General features: G+C 37.4%; 1 protein-coding gene across 3 annotated transcripts in view; it reads left to right on the top strand.

Annotated features, from left to right (window-relative positions):
* Positions 1–26524, top strand: part of LOC134743627 (nuclear factor NF-kappa-B p100 subunit) — a 53362-nt gene that overhangs the window by 19296 nt on the left and 7542 nt on the right. Inside the window, exons 6-20 of one of the 3 annotated variants that reach the window (XM_063677199.1) lie at positions 13918–14022; positions 16446–16557; positions 16910–17100; positions 17510–17556; positions 18046–18108; positions 18518–18737; positions 19021–19100; positions 19518–19649; positions 20776–20885; positions 22237–22412; positions 23681–23818; positions 24522–24724; positions 25242–25352; positions 25663–25815; positions 26141–26308. In XM_063677199.1, coding sequence (XP_063533269.1) covers positions 13918–14022; positions 16446–16557; positions 16910–17100; positions 17510–17556; positions 18046–18108; positions 18518–18737; positions 19021–19100; positions 19518–19649; positions 20776–20885; positions 22237–22412; positions 23681–23818; positions 24522–24724; positions 25242–25352; positions 25663–25815; positions 26141–26308 — 2009 coding nt within the window. Of the gene's footprint in view, positions 1–13917; positions 14023–16445; positions 16558–16909; positions 17101–17509; positions 17557–18045; positions 18109–18517; positions 18738–19020; positions 19101–19517; positions 19650–20775; positions 20886–22236; positions 22413–23680; positions 23819–24521; positions 24888–25241; positions 25353–25662; positions 25816–26140; positions 26309–26524 lie in introns of those variants that run through there. The other 2 variants (XM_063677197.1, XM_063677198.1) reach the window with 2 other exon arrangements.

Below are 26524 nucleotides of genomic sequence, written 5' to 3' on the forward strand. Positions count from 1 at the left end.
TCAACAAGAGAAATTTCTTTTAGAGCAAATGAAGTTTCTTCAGGGCGCTAAGAGTGTTAAGAAAAAAGTACAGTCGGCAGTTTGTTTTTAATAACTAATGGGCGGCTGACGGATGCAAAATACGTCAAAATAATGTAGAACGATATACGTAATATGGATATGACTACAATTTATTTAAAAGAAGAGAACATAATTGCAAAAAAGTTAGGTATATAATTTTATTGTTGATGTAAACAATTTTTTTTTTTTTTTTTTCAATATTAGATATTTTAATCTATTCTATTCCTTTTATAGTTCACTATGAAAGGAATATAGGGAAAATAATCTCTCTCTACATCTACAGATGTAAGAGGTGCATTATGCACCGATGAATGCAATATGGCGACGAAAGCAAAGATCGATAAGACTTTTATTAAATTTCCAGTATCATTTATTTATGAAAATATAAGATTTTTTGTTAAATATCACTAAATACGCTATATTGCATCCATCGGCCGCCCTTTGTTAATAATCATAACGTACAAAATGGCTACATGTTTGTTTACACTTCGATATATGTACATGTGTAGTGTGTGCATGTGTTATGTATGTTTGTTGTTATGTGTTGTTGCTATGGATTCATAAAAAGTAAGTAGGCTTTTAATTGCTCAGCGCCACTTGCATCATCCCACTAACCCGGGGTTAAACGGTTAAACCGTTAACCCAGTGTATAATTGTACTGGTAACCATGGTAACTCCAGGTTTAACCGGGTAACCCCGGTTTAGTAAATGGTGCTAGTTGCCCTTAAGCGAACTTACGGTTGTACAGGTTGGAGTTTTTTTTATAGTTTAGTAAAGGAAGTATTTAATTGTTTGTATCTGCCCTTTTTTATATATCTACCTCGTATGCGTCATTTACCACTTTATTTCAACTCTGCAAACTATTTTCGCATAGGGCTAGGTCGTTGGGGCGGGTTTTGCTGCCTCTAGCATCCCACGGTCCTAATACTGGAACAAATGCCCTCTAATGAAATTGAGTAAATTGTTAAACGGAATAAAGTTGCTTTCTGTCTTGTTTAGTTCGTTTTTAAAAGGAAACTCATTTCAAAATTCACTTCTATGTTCTAATACAATGTTTCAAAGGTTAAAATTGAACCTCCTGTTTATTATTTACGAGTACATTACCTTTAAACAGTAAGCCCGAATACGGCCGTTTGATCAGAATCATCCATAATCTGCGAGTGGCGAAAATACCTTTAAGCATGTATAATTGTTACCACTTTGGTGATATCCGAACCGAAGGTCGAATGATTCACTTTAGATTATTATGTTTAACTGATACAATATGGTTCAGTTATAGAAACGTCTCGATACCTTATTACAATAATCTGTCTTCTGTCAGTTGTAATAATATAATTGTTATAAGTATTTAATACGATTAAGCAGACAAAGAATTCTAAAGTCGACTAAGTATTTGCCGTATTTGCACTGATGTTTGTTATGGACTATTTGACAATAATATATTTAGTTATGGTTAATACATACCACAAATTTCAAAATGTTCAATCAAACTCAAACCTTAATTGAACTGCATACATATGCGGCGTGATAAAAATCAAAATGCTTAAATTAGACATTTGCTTGATACCTAATAATAGTTACCTACAACTTTTCGCAATTACGGGCTCTTGAACGTTTTTGATTTCTCTAATAACGCTGTTTCATCTGCAAGTGATGTTTTAAACATTCAATGAACAACAAACAAATTATATGTGAACACCATAAACAAACGCCTAGGCAGGATATTAGGCACAGTTGTTGATATAACGTAATTTGAAGCCGCCTTCCGTGAAAACAATTTGTTATTATAACAATAAACGCTTGAGTATTTCCGTTTAAGTTTCTCATTTTAATAACAGATAGTGGACCTTATCTCGTTGTAATAAGAGTTAGAAATGGTCAGTTACCTGTAGCGACTATGGTTGGCAACCATATCAGCTTCTTTTATAGAAATGCTAACTTGGTACACCGGATTATGTGGCTTGAAATCCTATAAATTTAAGTATGTTGAATATCCTGAAAACGTATACATAACCTCCGGTTTAGTTTAAAATTTTAAATTCTATGGGCGAAATTGACCCGTAAAAAGTTACTATTAATAATAGATTTATTTTAATATTTTATCCTTTTTTTGCTACACTATTCCTTTTTTGGCTACGTAAAAGAACGTAAAAATAATAAATTTTTGGCAAAAATTTCATTTATCGCTGATAGTACTTTTCTTTCCACAGGCAACTAATACTCATCGAGACAATTCTAAAAACTCCAAACACAATTAGGTTACGTTGTTTTATCACAGAGTACCTATGGCCAACACCTGTCTCCAGCATCAGATCAGCTCGATGGTACCATAATATTGCATTGTCACCCGATTTACATACTATGTATGCAAATTTTCAGCTTCATCGGAAAGCGGGAAGTGGGTCAAATTTAACTTGCAAGATTTGACCCTTACAAACATCTTACTACATGCATATTACATACATACTTATATAGGTACATTGCAAGTTAAATAAAAGCTTGTAAAAAGGTGTTTATATTACGGATAATGTTATAGGTTATAGTTGACTGTTCATACTTACTGTGGGAGCTTGTTTTAGATTTAGGTACTATCGGCCAAAGCCAGAGTCGACCACCTTAAAGGCGCATTTTGTTTGAAGCGGGAACATCTGCCCGAGGCTCGTCAGCTTTTGTCCACCAATGAAATTTGGGGGCGGACCACTAGAATTTCTTTTGAAGTTTTTTGTGATTTTCTGTCAGAATGTAAACAGTGGTCCAATAAGAATAACAGCAAAATGTTATAAATATATTAATACGTATTACAAATGCGTATTACAAATTGAATAAAATGATAGTGTGTCTAATCTTTCAAACGTTTTAAACGTTTTTTTGTAAATGTTTAAATATGAAAATAATTGATAGTTTAAAAGCACTCGGAGAATACGGCCACGGCATTTTTAACCAAAATTAGGAGGGTTTGATGAAAATGCAAAAATGTTATAGAAACACCAACTTTTATTAAGTTTGCGAAATGGGGAAACAAGCATTGCTTTATAGAATCAACTAACAACAACGCCAGTAGTGCTTACATATTCGATGAAAACGAACTGGAAGATTTGGTTCAGACAAAAATTAACAATCTCGACGGCTTTACCCATCTGGCTTTCGATCCTTTGAGCCGCGATGGGTTTTATTTTTCTTTATATCATGATATCTTACGGTGGCCCTGGAAAGGATTGTTACATCATTTTAATATGCCACCATACCTCAATATAAAATTTAATAAATAAATAGATTGTGTCACGGATTACTATCCGTATTACATATTTGAATATTATTGGAATATTCAATTTCGACGTTTCAAGTTCTCTATAGCACTCATGATAATTGTAGGTAATTACTTACCAAATTTTACAAACATCTATAAAACATGAAATAAAACATTTCATTAAAAATTCAATTGTTAGGGTTCCTTACCCAAACAGTAATAAAAAACGGGATCCTATTACTAAGACTCCGCTGTCCGTCCGTCTGTCTGTCCGTCTATCACCAGGCTGTATCTCATGAACCGTGATAGCTAGACAGTTGTAATTTTCACAGATGATGTATTTCTGTTGCCGCTATAACAACAAATCCTAAAAACAGAATAAAATAAATATTTAAGTGGGGCTCCCATACAACAAACGTTGTAAATTTAAATCTAAAGAACTCTGGTGTGAATTTGCCTTTTGTCGAGCCACCTTTTTATCTTACTGACTGGTTAGGTTGAAAATTTCAAAAAAAATAATAATGGAGCAACAACAATGGAGGAACAAGTTCAACAAAGAATTAGAAATAATACTACTATAGAACTGTTTTATTATTTAATTGTGGTCCCATAGTAAATTAAAAAGGAGCGCTGTGCCTCCGCTCCTGCAGAGGAGCCGGTGGCCACCATATAACAGCCGCCACAAGGTCAGGTGGTGGTGTTGGCGGCAGTGTAGGTGACCTCGGCGGCGAGTCCAGTTCGCTCGCCGACGAAGTCGACGCCTCCGGTGTCGGCGGTGGTGTTACACCGTCCGGCGATGACGGTGGTGGCGTATTAATTCCGCTGCAAACAGAATAAACAGTTTATTACTTATTTTAAACTTTATTGCACAATGCACACAAAAAGAGTTCAAAAGGCATGCCTTAACGTATTCTCTCCCAGTCAACCATTACGCCAAACAGAAATGTGTAAGCGCTGGGGAGCGCTCAGAAATAGAGACCAAAAATATAACCGATCTAGAATAAAATTAGAACAGATTTGACAGTGGCAGTTAGTTGTTATCTTAATTTTGATCTTCCAATATCACGTCATTAATTAGAACTAAATCACTATGTCTAAATCCTAATATGTGCAAATGATAAGGTATTAATACTACGTATATCGATACCCTAGTGGTCAATTGTGACTTATTTTGTAGAAAAATAAATATCTTTGCACCAGTGAGCATACTATAGTGTAATCACCATTTCACTGAAATCTTAACTTTTTTCGGAACTTCCGCACAGTCATATGGGCACTAGGGTATCAATATCCAAAATTGGTGATTTAACTTTATTTTTAAATACAATATTATTCCATGAGTACTTACTTTCTTTCCATTTTAGAACACAAACACAAGTCTCCTGTTTCACGTAAGATCTCACAAGACCAAATGACGTCGAGACGATGTTAAAATATTTTGGATTGTTCGAAGTGTTAATAAATTTAAGTTTTAGCCACTTTAGTTCTGGCACTCTCAAGTTCAGTCGATAACAGCTAACAAATCAATTCCCTCTGCAACATAAGTGAAATGTTTACCACAATTCTCTTTTGCATAACAATAACGCGCTTTTCTGTAATAGCTATTTTTTCTTGTAGTCTAGGGACTGACTTATGTTATATGTTAGTATGACATGCCATGATTACAATTTTCTCCTTTTTCGGGCAGTCGTGTAAAAGATGTCAATTTTCTTTTACATTTATATGTGAGTAATAACATCGAAACTACAATAAAAACCGACGATGGGTTCCATAACATTACGCAAAAAAATCACGTTTTTAGGGTTCCGTACCCAAAGGGTAAAAACGGGACCCTATTACTAATACTCCGCTGTCTTGTGAATTTGTGATATTTCATGGTAAGTAAATTATTCGACACGTGATGCTGATGGTAGTCGATAATGTTAACTATAAAGACTACTTAATATTTATCACTTATTTATTGTAGATGACTCTGAAACACGAAGCAATGGCTATAAAAAATATTATGATCACGGCGCGAGGACCTTTTTTTGTTTGCGAAAGTGGACTGAAGGACTCTAGCAGGAAGGAGATAACGCATCGGAAGAGCACACGAGGTTTGTTTTAAATAATTAGTTACTTACCTATTGTAGTTAAGTCAATTTGTTTTCTAATGTTGCCTAGTTATTTTATTATTACTGTAATAGTAAATGCTTCTTGTTTGTGATAATCCGCTAATATGGTTCCAATGGGTGGAAAATTACTTGTGAAAATGATGTTAAAAAAAAGTGTATATGAATGCTACACGGTATTGAGGATCGGTAATAAATAAGTTTAACGTTTAAGGTAATAAAGACAGTTATAAGTGCTCCCTCTGTGAACAGTTTTAAGAACAGACTTGATAAACATTTAAAATAAAATAAAAAATGAACTTTGTACTAAAATAATCATGGGTAAATATAATAATCGTATAATTATAACTATTTCTTTAAAATATAGCATAATTAAGAAGAGCATATCTGTTTGTGTCTTGGTTAAAAAAATAACCATGACTAAAATAACTGTTTGCAAATAATAATTATGGGTCAGGTAAAAGTCATTCTATGATAGAAAGATACACATCTGGTGGCCGTTAAATAATTGTTCGACCATACTTGGAAGCTTTTTTTAAACAAGCCATAATGAGTTCTAGGATACAGCGCCCGCGCCTTTAACCCATTATTTAGGCTTAAGTTTTATTAGTAAGTTACGTAATAACTCTGTTTACTGAATGTCTGTTTGACTCGGCCGCACTCGTTAGCGCTAGCTAAACCGATTAAGTTGAAATTTCGTATATAGTTGGAGTCCCGGGAATGGACATAGCATAGTTTTTATCCCAGAAAAGTTGGAAGCTTTTAAAGGGTTATTCCACGCAGACGAGTCGCGGGAAACTGCTAGTTTGATTATAATTTATGCTGACCCTTATGTTGTTGTAAGTATTAAGATGGCGGTGTGGCGGACCTTAAAGGGTTTCCTATTTCGTTATTCGGCGGTGTTGAGAGTTCCCAAAACAACTCTTTGAGAAATATGATATAATAAACAAAATGATAATTGGTAAACTGTAAGCTCGATCTCTACGATGCTCTTGTTCAGTTCAGTGACGAGGCCCGAACCGAACATATATAACTAAATAAAATAATGGATTTTTTGAGAGACATTTTTCAATGCCTTAGGTAAGTTCTGTAACTATATAATACATATTCGAGTTATGTAAATTTACAAATTCATAATGGGATATGTTTGCTTGAAGCTTCAGGACACGAAGACAGCGAGAGGGTGCGGAGGACGAGGCGGAGGGCGCAGAGGCACAAGCAGCAGAGCAGCCGGCGTCGTCGCCGGCAGCTGAAACATGCTGGGGGTGCGGCATGCCCCTGCGCCTTTGCCTTAGGTAAGAACGTTCAGTACTAAGTCTTAGTTTCCCCTTGCGTGACATTATCGTTGAAATTTTCATTTTGTTTCGCTTTTTGTTAGAGGGCCTCAGATGGAACCCTCGGCGGCTTCAATACCGCCGACCCCGCCACCGACCCCGGTTGGGGTTGCGCGCCGTATTCGACCCTCAAGGCCGGGCTCGGGGCGGACCAGGTCGCGGCCGGTTGCTATTCCGGGGCGTCAAGACCGACGCACCCGGCCGCCGACCGCAGCATTACCCTGCGCGGCGCCAGGGTGCATGCTTTGCAGGAAACCCTACTAGGGTATGTTGATATTCACGATCGTTTTTGTAACGAGCCGCAATGGTTCTATGCGTCTTAGAATAGATGCCAATGGCACCTACGTCATTTGTGTCAACTCCGCCATTTTAAATAATTTCCTAAAACTATCTCGACAAAAAAATTGGACCGAAGCGAACGAAAGTGAGTGAAGGTCTATGCTTTAAATTTGGCAACGTAAATAACCACTTCCTTCGCTAAAACTACAAAATGAGCGAATACTACTATAGCATCAATGTTAACCTATATATTTTGTTATTGCAGACAGCCGCCGCCGTGAAGCCGCGGCCATCACGTATTAAATTAGTAAATAAGCCTACTTATTATTATATTTTTTTAATAAATGTATGAGTATAACCTTATAGTCATACATTTATTCAAAAAATTATAATTATTAAAAACTTAGTGTAATCATAATATAATAAGCCTAAATCTTAAATATTATCAAAAATTTCATCCACTTTGTAAAAGCAACCTCTCAATAAAAATATTTTCAATTCCCTATGAAACACCGAGTGATCCGTAATGATTTTTAGTTCAGTAGGCAATCTGTTATAATGGCTTATGGTTTTAGATATAAGTGTTAAATGCGACTTGTGTAAGTGTAATTTGTTTGTGTTATTTGTGTAAGTTTAGTTTTTAGTTTTTAATATAGATTAATTATTGTTACCGCGTATGGACTTTTATTTCTAACAATCCCAACACATTACCAAACCCCGACTGCCACATTGGTGACCCCGACGTGATCTGAACACGCAAGATTTTATTTATTAGGAAATAGGTAGGATAGTTTATTGGTCCAATAAATAAATACATACATTTAAATATATATATACGCACCCGGTAAACGCAGTTTAGCCCTTACTTTTTTCTTCACACACTTCGCACTCCTCCGGTAATTGGTGGTCGTATATGCACCTTCGACACACACTACACCAAAAGTACGGTTGGTCAACTAAAATTAAAACATTAACTCCAAAACTAATGTCAACAATAAAATGATCCAATTGTCCTTGTCGCTCGATTTCTAATCCACAATAACACTCTCGCCTCAAAACAAAATGTGTAAGGTCCCACGGCCAAATAAGTCCAATATCTAACATAAAAATATAATCATACCTATCTAAAACACGTTCTACGTCCATAAATATCACCATTTTGAAACTAGAAAGTCACTATCCTAATTTACTAATGTTACATTTACCTACTCTTTACAGCATCTCACTGCCTTGCCTGTCTCTCTCAAAGTCCTCAAGCAACTGCCTTTGCGTTTTGAGAGTCTACAACAATGGGCTTATACTAAGTATTAGATTATAGTAAGCCAGTGTTGAATATTGATACATATATGAATATTAGGTTCGTTCAAAGAACAAACAGCCCTTTGTTTGAACAGTCTATGCGAGAACCATAATATTTTTGAGCCCTAGACTAGTATACCAACTGTTGGAACAGAAAGCTCAAAATATGTTGGTCCCCGTATGGCATATATAAATATGAAAATGGCATGCCCAGATATTTATTCAAGATGCAACATATCAAATATAAATATGATAAATTATTATATTATAAATTATAATATTATAAATTATATATACCTCCCATAAAAAATGGACCAGCCAAAATGTATGGAACAGTCAAATTTTTTTCGCGATTTCGGGGTTGGTCCCATAGTAAAAGATGCTCAGTATAATCCCAAAACCTCCCTGGCAACGGGAATGCACTTATTTTTTAGCCAGCCTGTATACAAACCAGCATACAGAGATGGTCAAGAAGGAATGTGAACACAGGGTAAGATAAACATATGTGGTTTCTCATATCAAATATGTAATATCTTATGAGAACCGCATAATTCTGGTGGGGTCCGTGTTGAGTTTTTTACGTTCGAAAACTTATCTATGGCCGATCCTCAATGCCGTGCTACCGTGTACCGTGTAGTGTAGCCTGTGTAGCCAAAGGGTGAAAACGGGACCCTATTACTACGTTCACACCATCATCTTCATTAAACGATTAATTTTTATTTTCAGTTGTCACAGCGACCATGCCGACACCTTAATTTTACTTTTGAATAGGTTAATTTATTTTAATTTACTGTATTGCATGATAGGTATATGTTTAAGTTATTAATAAATTTGAATCATTTTATATGGACTATTTTTATTTTACTCCCGGCAAACTATTTTTATTCTATTGTATTGTGATAAATTTCACGTTATTAGCTATCTCAAAGCTAGCCGACAAGGTTTAAGGATAAGGAGTAAGGACTCAGGAGAGACAAAAGAAAAAACTAAGCGCTCGCATTTACGCAGCAATACTTTGTTGCGTACTATTAAGAAAAAGAGACGCATCTGGAACGCATTAAACTGCCATTTGGGTTAGTTTATTGCTTAGGTTTCGAATATTAGGTCCGGGCTGCATTCATCAGGCAAGCAGTAATTGGTGCACGGCGTAATTGTTCTGCAGGTGTTTGCTATGTTAGGCAAGTTATAGTGCCGGCATGCTGTCAAAGAAAAATATGAGACAATAGATTCACACCAAACTAAAATGCCGCGAGTATTAGCCGCGACTATTTTTTTAACTATACCCCGTCTGTTCATAAGTACTCAAATAGTTCGATTACTGAAATTTTATACGATGCAAGTCTTATATCGTTTTTTACTTTGCTGATCAAATAATCAATATTTAGTTCTAGCAAAAAATGGTAAAATCATAGCAATCCAGCGCGGGAACGCTGCCTGCGTGATGGGCACCCTACCAAGGGCACAAATTTTTGTTAGGTATTTTGAATTTTTAGCTTTAGTTATTATAATTGTAGTTAGTTTTAGTTTTAATATTTATTTTATAACACTTATTATCAAATAAATGAGTTACTTTCTTACGTAATTTGGTCCAACAAAAAAAATACAAAGTATTTATTTTTATACATTTATTATATACAAGAATAATATAAACTAGACTAATATTAACAATAATACTTAACAAAAACAACTTAAATAATATACCTACTTAAATATAAGCAGGCCGTAGATGACTTAATAAATGTAAACGTTACGTTATTTGTGTCACCACCATTTCCTTCGCTAAAACTCCAAAATGAGCGAATACTACTAGCATCAATCTTGACCAATTGGGGCATTTTGCAACCGTATTGCTGCATAGAGTGGTTCTTCTCGTGCAAATGTGCGAGCTATGTAGACTCTATTCCATGCAGAAATACGGTTCAGATTTACTATATCAATGAAAATATCGTCTTCCCTCGGTGGCGGAAATGGACCTACTTCAGTACATGTCAGTACTTCAGTCGATTAGTAAATAGGTTATAGATATAAGTCTTAAATGTAAGATTTTATTTATTAGGAAATGGGTAGGCTTATTTAGTTATATATATATTGTTTTTATTTTACATGACATTTAATTTAATTAATTTCACCAAATTAAATGAGAGAAAGTAAATTAATATAAATCAACAATATTTGAAGAAGAACACACACTAGCACATATTATCACTGTATCTATAACTATCCAAGTAATCCAAGTGAACATATTGCACGTGTTGATCATACCGATTGTTACAGCGTGTCGAACTTAAAATGTGGTTAAACAAGTAAAATATGGGTTACGAGTCGGGGCAAGGCGGCAAAAAGAACCCAGATACACCGTAATCACTATACAATGTGGGCCCTTTGCGTTGCTATCGAGCATTATCGGGTCGAATAAAAAAATGAATAAATGGCGTAAAATATTATATTGTAAAATTTGTAAGATTGAATCAGCTAGTGTATCTTGTTTTCGCCTTATACTTAGTTATATACCCTTATACTAAGTTATGTTACTATACTAAAGTTACTATCACACTCACTATTAACATCAACTCGAAACAAAATATAACCAAATTTTACCCTGAGCTAATATATATTCTAGTTAACCTAATTAATCTAATAATACTACTTATGCTAATTATATATAAAAATACACATAATTAAATTTCTTGACACGTTATTAATTAAGTGATCTTAAACCCTACATTACTTATACTTACAGCCAAGATTACTAACACCTATGAACCACTGCACAAATTTTCTTATGAATCGTAGTGTAAACAACACATGAAAGTCAACACACGGTCACATGAAAGACAGTCGGTAACAAACACATGTCTCAAGTTCGTCAAGAAAAAAAAAACAAATTAATACTCAATAACACAAAACTGACATTTTAAACAAATATTTTTAGCATGAACGTAAATAAATATATTGACACGTAAATAACATAGGTGACTTAAGACTATAGCGTAAAACACCGATGAACCACTAACCGTTGATATTAACCGTTGTTTAAACAAAGTTACCTCAATGCTTTGTGCAAAGCACGGTTAATATTTTGTTAGTGCCCCGTCAGCGTCTATGACTGCATCCAATCTCCTCCGCATCGAGGCTACAAGGTTTTCGCACAAATTTGATCCGCGCAACGAGTCCCACACCTCGTTAACATGTGCGACGAGTGCGTTTTTGGTCCTTTCGGATCTCGTATCCCAGCGTTGAACCATTACGGACCAAAGATTTTCAATGGGATTGAGATCCGGAGAGCGCGAGGGCCATGGTATTGCTTTAATGCCACTGGGTTTCTGTTGAAGCCAATTTTGCACCAGGCGACATTTGTGTATAGGGCAGTTGTCGTGTATGAATATTACTTCAGGCACGTCTTCTTCCGGATACACTGTCCTCACTGACGGCACCATTGTGTCCTGCAGAACCTCCAGATAACTCGCGCCATTGGCCCTCTCGGGTAAATATACGAGCTCTCCCGGCCCAGCTGCACTCATCCACGCCCACATGTTAACTACAACTCTTCCTGACTCTAAACATGGGACTACATTCCGCGGGTCGTATCGTGTATTATCCACACGCCATAAATTCTTGCGACCCACCTGGCTCGACTTAAAAGACTTCTCGTCGGAAAATATGGCATGTGAAAAATCAAAATCCCTCATATCTCGAGCGAAATTGAGGCGCGCTGCTTTTTGAACATCTGTCAAAACAATTTTTTTTGCCGGCTTTCGGTGGTGGATGCCGACCCTATGAAGAGCGTTTCGCACGGTTTGCGGAGAACAATCAAATGCCGCCGCAAAGTGCCGAATAGGCGTAAATGGATGCTCTTCATAGGTGGTGATCAGTTGGTCCAAACGCTGGCCAGCAATAATGCGTTGCGGTTGGGGACGGGGTTGATTTTCTAAACTTGCTTCTCCGTCGTAGCGTTTAATCCAGCGGCGTGCTGAATTTCTCTAAAAAAAAGAAATGTAATGATCAAAATATGTTGCTTGCAACCCTCCTTTGCGTATTGAACTAATATCTACTACATGTTTAAACACTCCATGTAAACAGCTAAAATGTTTTCTGCTACAAGGTGATAAAGCGTATATGTAAATAACACAATTCTACTCTATAAGTCAACGAATAATATTATTTAAAATTTTAATAATTAAGTAGTTGAAGTATTGTGAGGTAATCGATCACATGTATACTGAAAACCAATTTTTAACTTAAAACAGCAGGATATATGAATAAAAAAAACTAAATCTTAATAACCTAATAATACTATAAATACTTTTTATTTATCTTTGCACAGCGTAGTTAGTTGTATAAATAAAAAAATATTCACTTACCGTAATTTGTAATTCTTCCGAGATTTGACTAATATTATATCCTTCTTCTCTTAAAGAAATTATACGGTTTCGCACATACGTTGACAAATTGCCGTGATTCATAATTGCGACGGTTAAGACACGTGGTGCGTTTTAGATGCGCAAGATGCAACTGACTAGACTAGACAAAACACGTGCAAGCTACGTAAAGATTGTAAACAATGACAGCTACTTTACAAAAAAAAGGATCTTTGTTTCTCATTGGTCAACAAATTAGGGGCGGGTCAAGTCAAAAATCAACGTTTGCAAGCGATACTGTTTTGAAAGTGGTCGACTCTGGCTTTGGCCGATAGTACATACTAGTATGCACTCTAGGGATGCATGCGCATTGCATCTGTTATGCATAAAACTAACTTTTAATGTTGTAATTTTAATCACAGTAATCAATAAGTACGTATTAGGTAAGATAAAATAATAATAAGAGCGCACCGCCAACAAACTGTTACACAGTTTGGCGAAATTTTTGTAACGAAATTAATGTATGTTCTCTTTATATAACAATAAATTAAAAAAAAAAAACACCATCTTTAGTCTTATAAGTCTTAGCAAACGCACCTTTTGTGTCAAAGTGCCAATTTCCCGTCAAGAACATCTTTATTGCAAAAATGTATTAATTTAAACTGTGATTCTGTTATCAACGTGCTTGACGTCATGAATCGTCATCATTATTCCCGCAGATGACATAATATGGCATTGCAGCACTAGCTTTTATCAATTCACATTCACGTTTACAGGTAAACACATATGTGTATTTTGATTTGCTCTTTGTATTCTTACCGATTAATTATCTGTAAATGGTTGAGGTACAACGTTTACCATAAAGCTTGTTCAGTTTATAAGTAATCTTATCCAGGTTTATGGTAAATATCTTTAATCGGGGTTTTCCTAAGAGATCACAGGTAATCGGTACTTAAAAAAGGAGCATTTATGTTTTTAAAGGGCCCGCTTTAAGGCCTGTGCACACCTGATCCGTGTGGGTAGATGTGCCAGTGCGCGTTGAACGTTGTTGTATTATACAGATCCTTATAAGAGACGGCACACCGCTCGCGCGACGTGTGCGTGTACAGCTTAAACATTTAGCGCACGCGAAGCCCGTGTACTCTGTGGCCTTTAATAACCGCTTTCCACCAGGTGGGCCTTGTGAATATTTACCACCATTGTAATAAGTCTTGTTAATTTATTTCCAGAAAGCGCAGCAACAAATGACCTGAAGATATGCCGTATAAGCAAGTTCTACGGCCGTCCCAAAGGCGGCGAGGACGTTTACATTCTAGTGGAGAAAGTCAACAAGAGTAAGTGCACGTTTTTTATTATCCTTAAGTCATTTATGAAAGAAACAAATACTTTTTAAAATTGTGCCCTTTTTGTTAATTTTATAGTTCAAACATTTCACGAAGGTTCATATACCGTTACTATGATCTTAAAGACAATGTTTGGGTAAAGAAGACCTCATCACCGTCGTTTTACGGACCTTTCCAAGTGCACATTTTTTATAACCCTGTAACCCTTTTTATAAGAAACAAAACAAGTGCACTTTTTAAAACTACGCAAGTTACGCAACTGTTAGGGTAATAGTAACTGATGATGAATGGTAGTGTTATATCCATTCATAAAATGACACGCGCACAGTCGCCAGATGTCAAATAAACTATACATTATTGTTTATTGCGAAACGTTTTAAGACTTTTATTGCCACTTGGACTTCACACAAATGCGATCGGTGATTTAATAGCACTGTCATAAACCAATATTTAAAGCTTAATAAAGTACTTTTCACCACACCAGCTCGTAAAGGTTCTCTTTTTTCGTCAAAAACTGGTGAAAAAGTTACACAATCCAGCAATCCACAAGAGTGACAAAATAATCACATATATTATGTAGATGCTATTATTGGGTAATTTCCTCATTTTTAAGTGATGATTTCGTGTTTCGCTCGGTAGCAATTTCTTTAACCCTCGTGCCTTAAAACCCTGACAACGCTCAATTTTCAAATCATTTTTGAAATCTTTCGCTTGCTCGGGTATCAAATCAACATTAGCACGAGGAGAATAACTATTAATTATTATTTTAATTTGATTTCATTGTTGTCAAAATATTTAGTTAATGATTGCTAGCTTTAATCCTAAAAGTATTTAGCAATTTCATAATTTAATCTTTCATTAATAATTTAAAATAGTATTATGTATAATGACATTAATGACTTAATCTGGAGATTAATAAATATTCATTAGTCAAATGGCAAATCGCACTGAACTTGTTTATAATATGTAAAGAGTAGCTAGGTATTACATTTTGATTCTTTATAGAAAACCGATCGATAGGCATTGAAACGTTACTCGTTGATTATGAACTTTTTTGTAATCGTTAAGTCATTTTCACCTGACGGCATAAGGGCCTGTTTACACATTGATTAGAGCGGGTTGATACATTGTCTACTAAACGCAAGTGAGAAATGTATACTATGTAACTTGCACTAAACATTAATCAACATATTATGTGTAAACAGGCTCAAGTCCAACAGTTGGTACTGAAGAATTTTCAAAAAAAGTCAAAAGTCAAAAGCATTTATTTGTTCAACATCTTAGGTAAGGTACATAAGTACAGGTCTCACATAATCATTGTATTTAAGAGTTTAATTGTAAATTCGTTGTAGTGATTTGATAATAATAATACTTATTACTAATTTATTATGTATTGTGGTTTTCATTGTCGTATTTGATATATAAATAGTTCATTTGTGTACAAAAAAGGCACGTACGTGTATTGTAATATTGCAGATTGATATTTTATAGGTTTAACAATTCAAGTGTTTTAGCTTTTAGCAAACAGACCAATACAGATTCTCCTTACTATATACGACATGGTAGCTAAAAAATAAGTGCATTCCCGTTGCCAGGGAGGTTTTGGGATTATACTGAGCAACTTTTACTATTGGACCAATCACGAATATGCGAAAAAAAATTTGGCTGTTTCATACATATTGGCTGGTCCATTTTCTATGGGAGGGTAAATGTTTTTTTCGCGATACCGTGTTTGGTCCCATAGTAAAAGTTGCTTAGTATAATCCCGAAACCTCCCTGGCGACAGGAATGCACTTATTTTTAGCCATCCTGTATACACAGTTAACATGTACCCTTTTTATAAATATTTAAAAGCAACCCGAGGATTTCTGTAAATATTTATGTAAGTGGTACGAGTCCTAAGTGGTTTCTAGTCAATTCTAGAAGTAGTTGAAATTATTTGTTATGAATCATTTTAATTACTAAAATTATCCGTCAAATATCAACCTTCTCCGTACGCAACACGACTCAAGTTGTTACGACAGTTTTTTTACAATTCATTTAAAGGTCCTTTTTTGCGCCAGGGGTACCCTATATTTCTTACTTTGTAAAAAAGCCAAGTAGGTTAAAATGTCTCGATACTTGAAACCCTAATTTCAATCTTCGCTTTAGTTCTTTGAATTATGACTGACGGGCTTTGAGACTGCGGTAAAGTGCTTCCCATCACGAGTTTTATTCTAAGTAATTTTAAGTCGAAATTTGATATGCTTCACTATGGAGTGAAACTAGATGGTCGTGATGGTATGGACTGAGAAGCATCATCTGCGTCGACGCGTGCTCCCGATGATGCTCCTCGATATGGAGTGAAACGTGTCGAAATATCTCGATGTGTCTCACGGAAGTTTTGTTTTTAAAATGGTTGATTTTGTTCTCAGAAAACATAGAGATCCGCTTTGTGGAACGAAACGAAAATAATGAAGAGATTTGGTCGGCCAAAGCGCACTTTCTGCAGAGCGACGTTCACCATCAATACGCTATCGTATTCAGGTAAATCCCAGTTAGTCTTAAGAAAGAACCCACCCTTTTTATCTAGGCAATATATTTTAAACAAAAATTTCAAGTTACTGTAAAAATAGTTTAGTATGAAAAGGGACCTTATTGTCGACGGCGCTTAAGCTGTGTTTCTCTAGGATAGCTGTGCCGTCATTTTGGTATTTTTATACATTTTCATTTTTAGTTTTAATCGTGTGTCGATAGATGGCAGTAAATATACTGACTACAAAATTTACTATGACATTAATCCTCTATCCTATATATTCTCTTTGGTAGCAAATTTATGTACTCGCAATTAACACTAATCAATGTAAAAAACAGGCCAAAAGAAATGTTTTGTACTCAGGACACCAGCGTACAAGGACCCGGAGATAACGTCCGACGTGAAAGTGTCCGTAGAGCTAGTGAGGCCTTCCGACGGCCGCTGCAGCGACCCCAAGGAGTTCACGTATAAAGCAGACCCGTTTACGAAGAACAAGAAGCGGAAAGCTAACACGCAGTCGCCGTATAGCTCTTTCAGCAGCTCTGGCTCTTTAGGTAACTACCACGTACTCCAGAGTATGTCTAATGCCTCCTGTCTATCGGCGATGATCGTTGATAGTATCATCGTCTATCATCGGCAGAGCCCGGAATTTTCACGGCAAAACAAAAGACTGTCGCAATCTTGCTAGAGTTAGAAACGTTTTTTTAAAGAAACGAAATTTAAATTTGGAACTTGACAAATAGTGGAATTTGTATGCAACATTGCTGTCGCGAAATCGAGGCATTCGAGACTGCAATGTTTTTAACTTTTTAATTTTGACTAACTGGTCTTGCACGCAAAGGGACGTCAAGTTGTGCCAACCCTATCAATTGCTCGGAGCAATGCTGAGCCGAACGGAGCCGAGTTTGCCCGAAGCTTAAACGCCCCCCCGGCGTAACGTAACTATTTTTATCTTTGTTATAGGATCAATAAAAAGTCTTGGTTTACCGGCCACCGTTATGGAGTTCGATGTAAGTATGGACACTTAAAATGTTTTTATATTTATTTTATGTCGTCAAAGAAACACAATATTATTATTTTGGTTTGGCTATTTTATTTATTTCGTTTTCATTTTATTATTGGTACCGTGCAATGTAATGAGCGCAACAAAATAAAGATTATTCCTAAAAAAAATATTTACTATAATGCACTTAACAATGTGCGGATTTTTTTTCATTTTTAATGTTACATACACTTGGTTTTTGCTTTACTGAAAATAGTAAGAATTATCTGTGTATTTTATATTATTCGGTCAATTTTCTTCGTTATTGTTTGTTGTTGTTGTTGTAAGGATTATTTTTAAGCTAAAAACGTGAACAAAATAACTGAGAAGTATGGGAATTGACAGAAACACTGCTACCAAGCTCGCCATTTTTGGCCACATCAAGCGCTGCGATCGTTTCGGCTTCCCCCACCACCCGCTTTGCACGGAGCGAATATTATTTTTATTTTATTTTTAGCAACAACCTCAAAAGACAACTCCAGAAAACGATTTCATGATGAATCTGATGATGCCTAATGCCGTAAGTATTAACATAAATATAATTACTATAAATAAATTTGCATAAATTGATGGTTATAATATAACCGGTAGGCGTATTATGGATGGCTTTATTTACGTGATAAAATAACCGTCACATTTTAATACCGCGGTTAACTAAAGTGACGGACGACATTTTATCATGCTGTCACGTAGACAAGAACGGAAACATAACCGTACTGGATATACTGGCTTTCTACGAAAAGAACATTAACTACGAGTAAAAACACAATGTTCTTACAAAAAAAAAACCTAAATATGTAGTCTTTTAACCACTAGCGTCCCACAATCCTAATACTAGTACAACTGACATTTATCATTATTTGACATGGTTTAAAAAAAATAGAATTAAAGGGACATAATGAAGCCTATAACTATTTTATTTGTTTTAGGTTCCGGTAATAATGGAAACGACAACTAGCGCTAACTTGGGCGACGCACTAATGGGGATGGCGTGTGACCAAGAAAAAATCGAAAATCCGTTGCAACTGCACTGCACCGTCAGCCCTATGATGCCGCAGGCAGACCCGCCTGCAATTAGTTTAAATTCTACGGAGTTTGCAAACCTTCTACGAGCTGATTTAGAACCAGATCAGAGAGATGATTTTACCGGTTAGTACTCAATCCGGAACAAAAATAATTTGATGTCAAAATGAAGCTTTGCAACTCAACCGTACTACAGTCCTATGATGCCTCATGCAGAATGCAGACCCGCCCTCGATCAGACAATTTCACTCGGCGAATACTCATTTTTACGCCTATGATCATTGATCAATCATCTATAACACTGTGCCAAGTATACTAGATTAATCTTGTGCCAAGTTGAGCTATCAAAACAATTTGAAAATTGTAATTATTTTATTCTTTCTAAATCAAAAAATCCGGTTGTTTACAGCACTCTGCCAGCTGTACATGACTCCATCAATGACCGATTTTATGCAAGACGGCTTGGAAGCGGATTCAGGACGCGGAAAGGTTAGTTAACCAATATAAAAACAGTGGTGTTTTTACTACCCTATTTATCTTTAATCACCCTATTTATCTTTGGACCCGGGTATGTCCTTAAACTACGTCCAAAAGAGGGCACTGTGAATGTCATCTCACTTTGTGTGGTAGGGCACAGCATGTCATTTCAGATCTAGAGCAGAGCCAAACTGGGGAAGTTCCTCCACCTAACAGAAAACCGCAATCAAAGTGTTGTGTTCCTGCCGGTGAATAAGGTTGCAAGAGCTCAACGAGGGTGCGGGGTGTTAGGGTCGGCAACGCGCATTTAACACCTCTGGAGTTGCAGACGTCCATAGGCTACGGTGACCGCTTACCATCAGGCGGGCCGTATGCTTGTTTGCCACCGACGTAGGGTAAAAAAATATTCATAATGTATACATATTTCAGCGTATACTCCAACGCAAAACGAAAGTACAGCAACAGGGCGCCCGTTCGCAAGTGAAGACCCACAATACAACGGACAAGCCGAGCGAATATACCGCCGTCTACTCGCCCGAACACGGATCGGAGGTTAAGAAAGTAAGTATAAAAAAACGGGAAGAAATAAGCATGGAAGCTTGTTTCATCCCGACACCCTATACGGACTGAGATTTTTGGATGTGCATTTGTTTTTTCGATAACTTAATCTTATTTAGAGATGGGCCGAATATTTGGTAATTATTCGGTATGTTTTCCGATGTTCGTATTCGGCTGAATTATTCGTTTAAAAGTGCCGAATATTCGGCAAATATTTTTTGTCTTAGGCTACAAATAATTACATATGATTAACCTAGGTTACGTAACATTTATGTTAGAATGTTGTTTGTCTTGTTGCAACACTAACAAAAAATGCAAATAAGCTCCTCCACAACTTTTAATACTTACTCCCTTTCATCAAGTTACATTTTCATTGAAACACATGATGAAATATGTTGAATCTATGAATGTTTTGATTATTTGGAGAGCGTTGAAAAATGTTTTGAGTGTCCCTTGCCTTTTAATGGGTTTGTTTCTAGGGAATTGCCTAGGGAGCGATTCATCTTTTACTTTAACTGCTAATGTACCTAAATGAAGCGTTTTCAAATGGTTCGGCTGAATATTCGGTTCGGTAAGATCTGAACCGAACATTCGGCCGAATATACGTATTTGGCAAACTCCGTATTCGGCACATCTCTAATCTTATTGGTTGCTTGCACGTTCCGAAGCATTGTTTTTTGTGTTAATTTTACGTTAGTGGGTGTATTTCGTTTTGTTATTCTGTCTCGTCATCCAGGAGACATCATAAACACAGTTAGATGAAATTAATGTTGTATAGTTGGATTTATTAAGATGACCGATGTTACTTAAGATCATTTCTTAATTGTCCGCTCAAGACGTCAACTGACGCGCGCGGCTATAACCTTAATATTCACATTCGGTCATCTTACATAAGGCCGTGTGTACTACATAAGATGATTCCATTATTATTAACAATTAAAGAGATGAAAACTGAACGCTTACTTCGGTGGAGCTCTTTCTAATGCTAAAAACCTAGTATAATTAAATTATTATAAAACTATGATTTTAAATAGTAACCCAGAGAGATGGTTTTAAAACACGAATTAAACCGAAGTCATTCCATTTGATTTGTAACGATTAATATCTACTAAAAGTGTTAATATTTCAGTTAGTAAAGGAGATCTGCGATCACATACGAAACAAGTCTACTTTCAACAAGCAAGTGGTGAAAGAAAAACTTGAGAGACTGTTTGCGAGGCGCCTTTCCAACGGAGACACGTGAGTACAACTTGCTTTTTTTTATTCACTAGTTGGGGCAGAAAGTCTTATTGTCCATAAAACATCTGACATAATAGGGATGATGGCTGTATTTAAAATAAAATATTTCACACCATGCACGAAATAAAACACCAGATAATTAATAGAAAAACGTAGACAGCAGTTATTTTTAACACAATGTCTATTCAATAAATCGGATAGAACTAAAAAAAGTAGGTAACTTGACCGTGACGTCACTTGTGCAGTTTTCATATATGTAAATTCCATAGTAGCTAGTTTTGACAGTTGGAAAAAAGAAACTGATTTGACTAAGTAGGTAGGTAGGAAAGTATACCCTACTGTATATTAAATCCGAGCTTGATTGCCTGTCCTAGGGGTCAGCAAACTTTTGCGAAGAAGAGTCAATCGAAATAGAAATCACTCGTTTTTGGAATTTTAAAGAGCCGCAAATGCTGTTCCTAGTAGTCTAAGAACAGTATGTGTTAATTTTTTGGGTGGTTTGAAGCAGGGACCGGACAACCCTTTCCGTGATAAAACCCTTTCAATGGGCGACACTTAAACACGGCTAACACATTGAAAGACTTTCCCTTTTGAACTGCAAGCCCATTCATACCCTTACCTTTGACTAACCCTTACCGAAAAGCTAACCAAAAATAAGGCTAGCTCTTAATAAGGGTTACCCTTATCTTTAAGCGCTTTTTATAAAGGTTTCCCTTTGCGTGAAAGAGACAGGATTAGTATACATCTACGGTAGGGTATGAAAAGGAAAGAAAATACTTGCCTAGTCAAAGAACGCCGCCGTCGCCGCCGACGATCGCTCGGATTCAAAGTAATGTGTGCTTTATGAACAAGATAGACGACTTAAATTAGCACGCTTATATGCTAAAAGGGAAGCCCTTTATAAGGCTAACCCTTATAAGCAATATGCAAGGTATTGGTGAGCGGATGATAAGGGTTTTGTAAGGGTATTTGGGCTACCGATTACTCAAATGTGGTAGCTTTATATAAGGGTTTTTAAAACCAAAACAAAGGGTTTCGTCTGGCAAAGGGTATGGTGAGTTAAGCCTTATGCAATAACCTTATAATACCCCGATAAGGGATAGCGGGCCGGTCCCTGGTTTGAAGAGCCGCAATTGTACAGCCTTCAACTATCTATAAAAATCCGTATTTACCATGTCCTATCTACTATCCCTACAATATTATATTTATAATATTATAAATGCGAAAGTAACTTGAGACCCCGGGAAGGACGGGACGGGACGGGAAGTAGGTTAGTTTTTTTTTAAAATCATCATTCCACGCAGACGAAGTTGCGGGGCCGAAGGTAGTAATTTATACACATTTGTTCCAGATTCCTTCACATGAGCTTATGCAACAATAGAGGCAGTTTCGAATACATAGTGAAATTACTGCACTCTATGAAAATGCACCATCTCCTAAATCGCGCCAATGATCTCGAGCAGACGATTCTACACTTGGCTATCGTCAACGACCTTTCTCAGTTGGTGACCATCATCATAGCCAACGGTATGATATTTTCTATTATCAATCGTGCATATTTGTAGGTAAGTATTATTATGTATGTAAGTATTTTTTCTTGACAAGTGCTAAAATGTGGTATTTTCTATAAAAAGGGACCTTATTGTCGATGGCGCTTACGCCATTATAAACGATGCTCCGATATGAACACAATGCCGCGCGATGCTGTGCGGCGTAAGCGCCATCTTCAATAAGGTCCCTTTTCATAGAAAATGCCCCAAATTAGATGGTTTCTTGCATCTATAATATTATTATATTTATTATACTAAATACAGCCGTTTGTAAACGAAACTACTTATAATTTAAATTAAGGGAACGATTGAAATACCGCCTCTTATTCTTTGTTTCCACGTCTTAGGGAACGTCGTAACGACTTCAACTGTAAGAGCTCTAGGCGGTACACCTAAAAATAAAAATCTGCAATTATATTTAATACATTTTTCAAACTCTGCTTTGCATAATTAGCAGATATCGATGAAACAATAATTAATAGGGAATGCAAAATATAGTTTTTATATTAAATTATTACATGTCTTAATCAAGGGCAAATGCTACAAGGGCAAATTCATACGGAAACTAGACTATATGTATTTGCAAGGGCAGAATCCAACCAAATCCTTAGGTAGTAGTAGTCCTTAGGTAGGTTAGTTGGCTCAAAAGAAATAATAACCGGACAAGTGCGAGGTGGACTCGCCCACCGAGGGTTCCGTACTTTTTAGTATTTGTTGTTATAGCGGCAACAGAAATACATCATCTGTCAAAATTTCCACTGTCTAGCTATCACGGTTGATGAGATACAGCCTGGTGACAGGCACAGACAGACGGACAGCGGAGTCTTAGTAATAGGGTCCCGTTTTTACTCTTTGGGTACGGAACCCTAAAAACGAAAATTGTCTAATTTTCATTTGTTTTTAATTGTATATCGTTTAAAATAGCTTGCGTATAAAATAGCTAGTTATATAACCGAGGGACCTGAGGAGCAAAATATTAAACAAAACTATTTAAAAAATAAATAAATATTATAGGACATTCTTACACAGATTGACTAAGTCCCACAGTAAGCTCAAGAAGGCTATTTAATTTAATTTTATTTTGAAGAAGGCTGAAGGATATTTTCATAGTAATTGAGATAAAAGGTATAAACCCGTGCGATAGCCATGTCTTCCGTCGCAAGTTTCGCGCGGCGCGTCATATCTTTTGTTCCCTTCTAATTTTCTGTCTTTACGACCCCACCTAACCAATATTAACTTGTCCAGGTGTGGACCCAATGCTGGGCGACCAGGACGGCAATAACGCAGTGCATTACGCCGCGCAGTGCGGCGTCTGCATGCAGCCTTTACTCGACGCCATCAAGAAGAACAAAGTGCCGTGCGACCTCAACGCCGTCAACAAAGGTGAGAATTGCGAGCTTTTCTGGTCTCTTGGACGTGTAAAAAAGTCTGAACAAGCTACATTCTATAGTAAAAGGTCATGCCAGGATAAGCTAAGTGAATCTTTCCCTAGCGAGTTTTGGCTTGTAATTTTTTTTTTCAGATTTCGCACAGATTCACTTATGGCATGCCCTTTGTCCTTTGGTCAACCGCATTAATATAGCTATTAGTAATGGTGGCTTGCAGTAATCTTGATAAACAGTAACTTCGAGCTTAAGAAGCCTGTAGACGGGCCATATATTCACTGGAATATGTGGCCGGCAACTATTGGTGTCTCTCTAACATGTGAGTAAGAGAGGGACACCAATAGCTGCCGGCCACATATTGCAGTGAAAATACGGCCCGTTTAGAAGCCCCTTTAATAAAATACGGTCCTAATGGTAGGCGACCATGGCGAAATATAAGACAATCTTACTCTAGGGAATCGAAAATATATAATAAAAAATACTAACATGAATTAGGTAACGAAAAGTCATAATAAAACCCAACTTTGATATTGACTTACTCAATTCACAAACTGCCCTACCTAATTGTACCCAAAATTATATCGGTTAATTATTACATAATGGATTTATTATTGACCTTCGTTTTTCTTGCTCCTGGAATTGTTGAATATACGAATACAAAAATAGACAAAACGTTCTAAACAAAAGCTTCCATTCCACAGAAAAACAAACGGCCCTTCACTTAGCCGTAGTCCCGGGCACCGAGCCATCCGACATCGAGGCAGCCAAGCACTCCATAACACTACTCCTGCAACACGGGGCCAGCCACAACGCGCGAGACGCGGAGGGCCGCACGCCGCTCCACCTCACCGCTTACGACGACCGCTTGGCTCTCGCTAGGGTGCTCTTGGACCACATGCCCGAGGTAGCATACGTGATACTACTGTATATAGCAGCCCATAAGATTACTCCTACATCACGGGGCCAGCCACAACGCGCGAGACGCGGAGGGCCGCACGCCGCTCCACCTCACCGCTTACGACGACCGCTTGGCTCTCGCTAGGGTGCTCTTGGACCACATGCCCGAGGTAGCACACGTGATACTACGGTATACACAGCAGCCCATAAAATTACTCCAACACGGGGCCAGTCACAAGGCACTTAATGCGGAGTGCCGTCAAATTTTTGCCTGATACCATCACATTAACTGTATATTTTGACCGCTAAAGACGTCAAATTGACGCGCGCGGCTTCAGTCCAATATCAAACCTTCATGCATTCAGACAAGGTTCACGATGACGCGCCGCGCACGATAGGTTACAATATTACTCAATAATACACCATTTTTACTGAATTCATATGAAGAAAAATTCCATTTTTAATCTATGGTTTTTTTTTGTCACCAGTAGTTTTAACCCAACTCATGTTTGTATTAATTTCAGAGTGACATCGACGCTGTGGACAGCCGTGGCTACACGGCCCTCCAAATCGTGTGCGGCGGCGAAATCAGAGAAAACACCATCGAATTTATGAAATTGCTCATTGAGAGAAAGGTAATTATTAATCTTTTCTAGTGTGGTATTTATTACATTTAATCTTTTCTATCTATTTCTGAAAATCACGGAAGTATGATAAAACGTCTAGACTTTTTTGCAAGCACTGTGCGCCGCTACAGACGTGTGGCGATGCAATTTATCAAATATTAGCTTCGGCCCGCGACTTCATGTGCGTAGTATTACCAAAAACAAACTATACTATATCCTTCCCCGGGAATCAAACTTTTTGTATACCAAATTTCATCTAAATCAACAGTTTACTCACCGAATTTATCATTGTTCTCTTACTGAACATTTATGTTTATAGGCGGATCCTTACACGAACGAGCCACATACGGAGTCCGCATGGAATTTATCACGCGACAAACGGGAGCTGCGCGCCGCGCTAGCGGCCCTCCTCGACTGCGACGCCGACGTCAAGTCCGAGCCGGAGGATGAATACGAGTCGGCCGATGAAGAGGTGAGATATACTCGACATAGAGTCACTTGTCGCGCGACAAGACACGGCTCGACTGCGACACCGACGTCAAGTCCGAGCCGGAGGATAAGTACGAGTCGGCCGATGAGGGGGTATATAGGTACGATATACTTTAAACACACTTGAATTTTCTCGTTTCAATCTTCAATGAGACAGATTTCGGGCCTCGGCGACATATATAATTTCATAAAGTTTGGTAAAGATCGTGATACGGATCTGATAAGGCCAAAGATTCGGGGATTTTTGACATAGGTTATTTATTTCCAATGTTGACTGTACGATTTTTACACTAGTGTTTTGTGTACAGGACGAGTCATGCCTGAGCGGCCTATCTCTATACGGCGCCGAGGTAGCCGCGGTACTGGACAAGTCGGGCGCGTGGCGCGCCCTGGCGGCGCGGCTGCGGCACGACGCGCTCGCCAACTGGTACGAGAACACGCCCAGCCCCACCCGCACCCTGCTGGCGCAGCTGAAGGTACTGTACTGTCTGTACTGCGGCACGACGCGCTCGCCAACTGGTACGAGAACACGCCCAGCCCCACCCGCACCCTGCTGGCGCAGCTGAAGGTACTGTACTGTCTGTACTGCGGCACGACGCGCTCGCCAACTGGTACGAGAACACGCCCAGCCCCACCCGCACCCTGCTGGCGCAGCTGAAGGTACTGTACTGTCTGTACTGCGGCACGACGCG

Source organism: Cydia strobilella, chromosome 8 (assembly GCF_947568885.1).
Source record: "Cydia strobilella chromosome 8, ilCydStro3.1, whole genome shotgun sequence".
Classification (NCBI taxonomy): domain Eukaryota; kingdom Metazoa; phylum Arthropoda; class Insecta; order Lepidoptera; family Tortricidae; genus Cydia; species Cydia strobilella.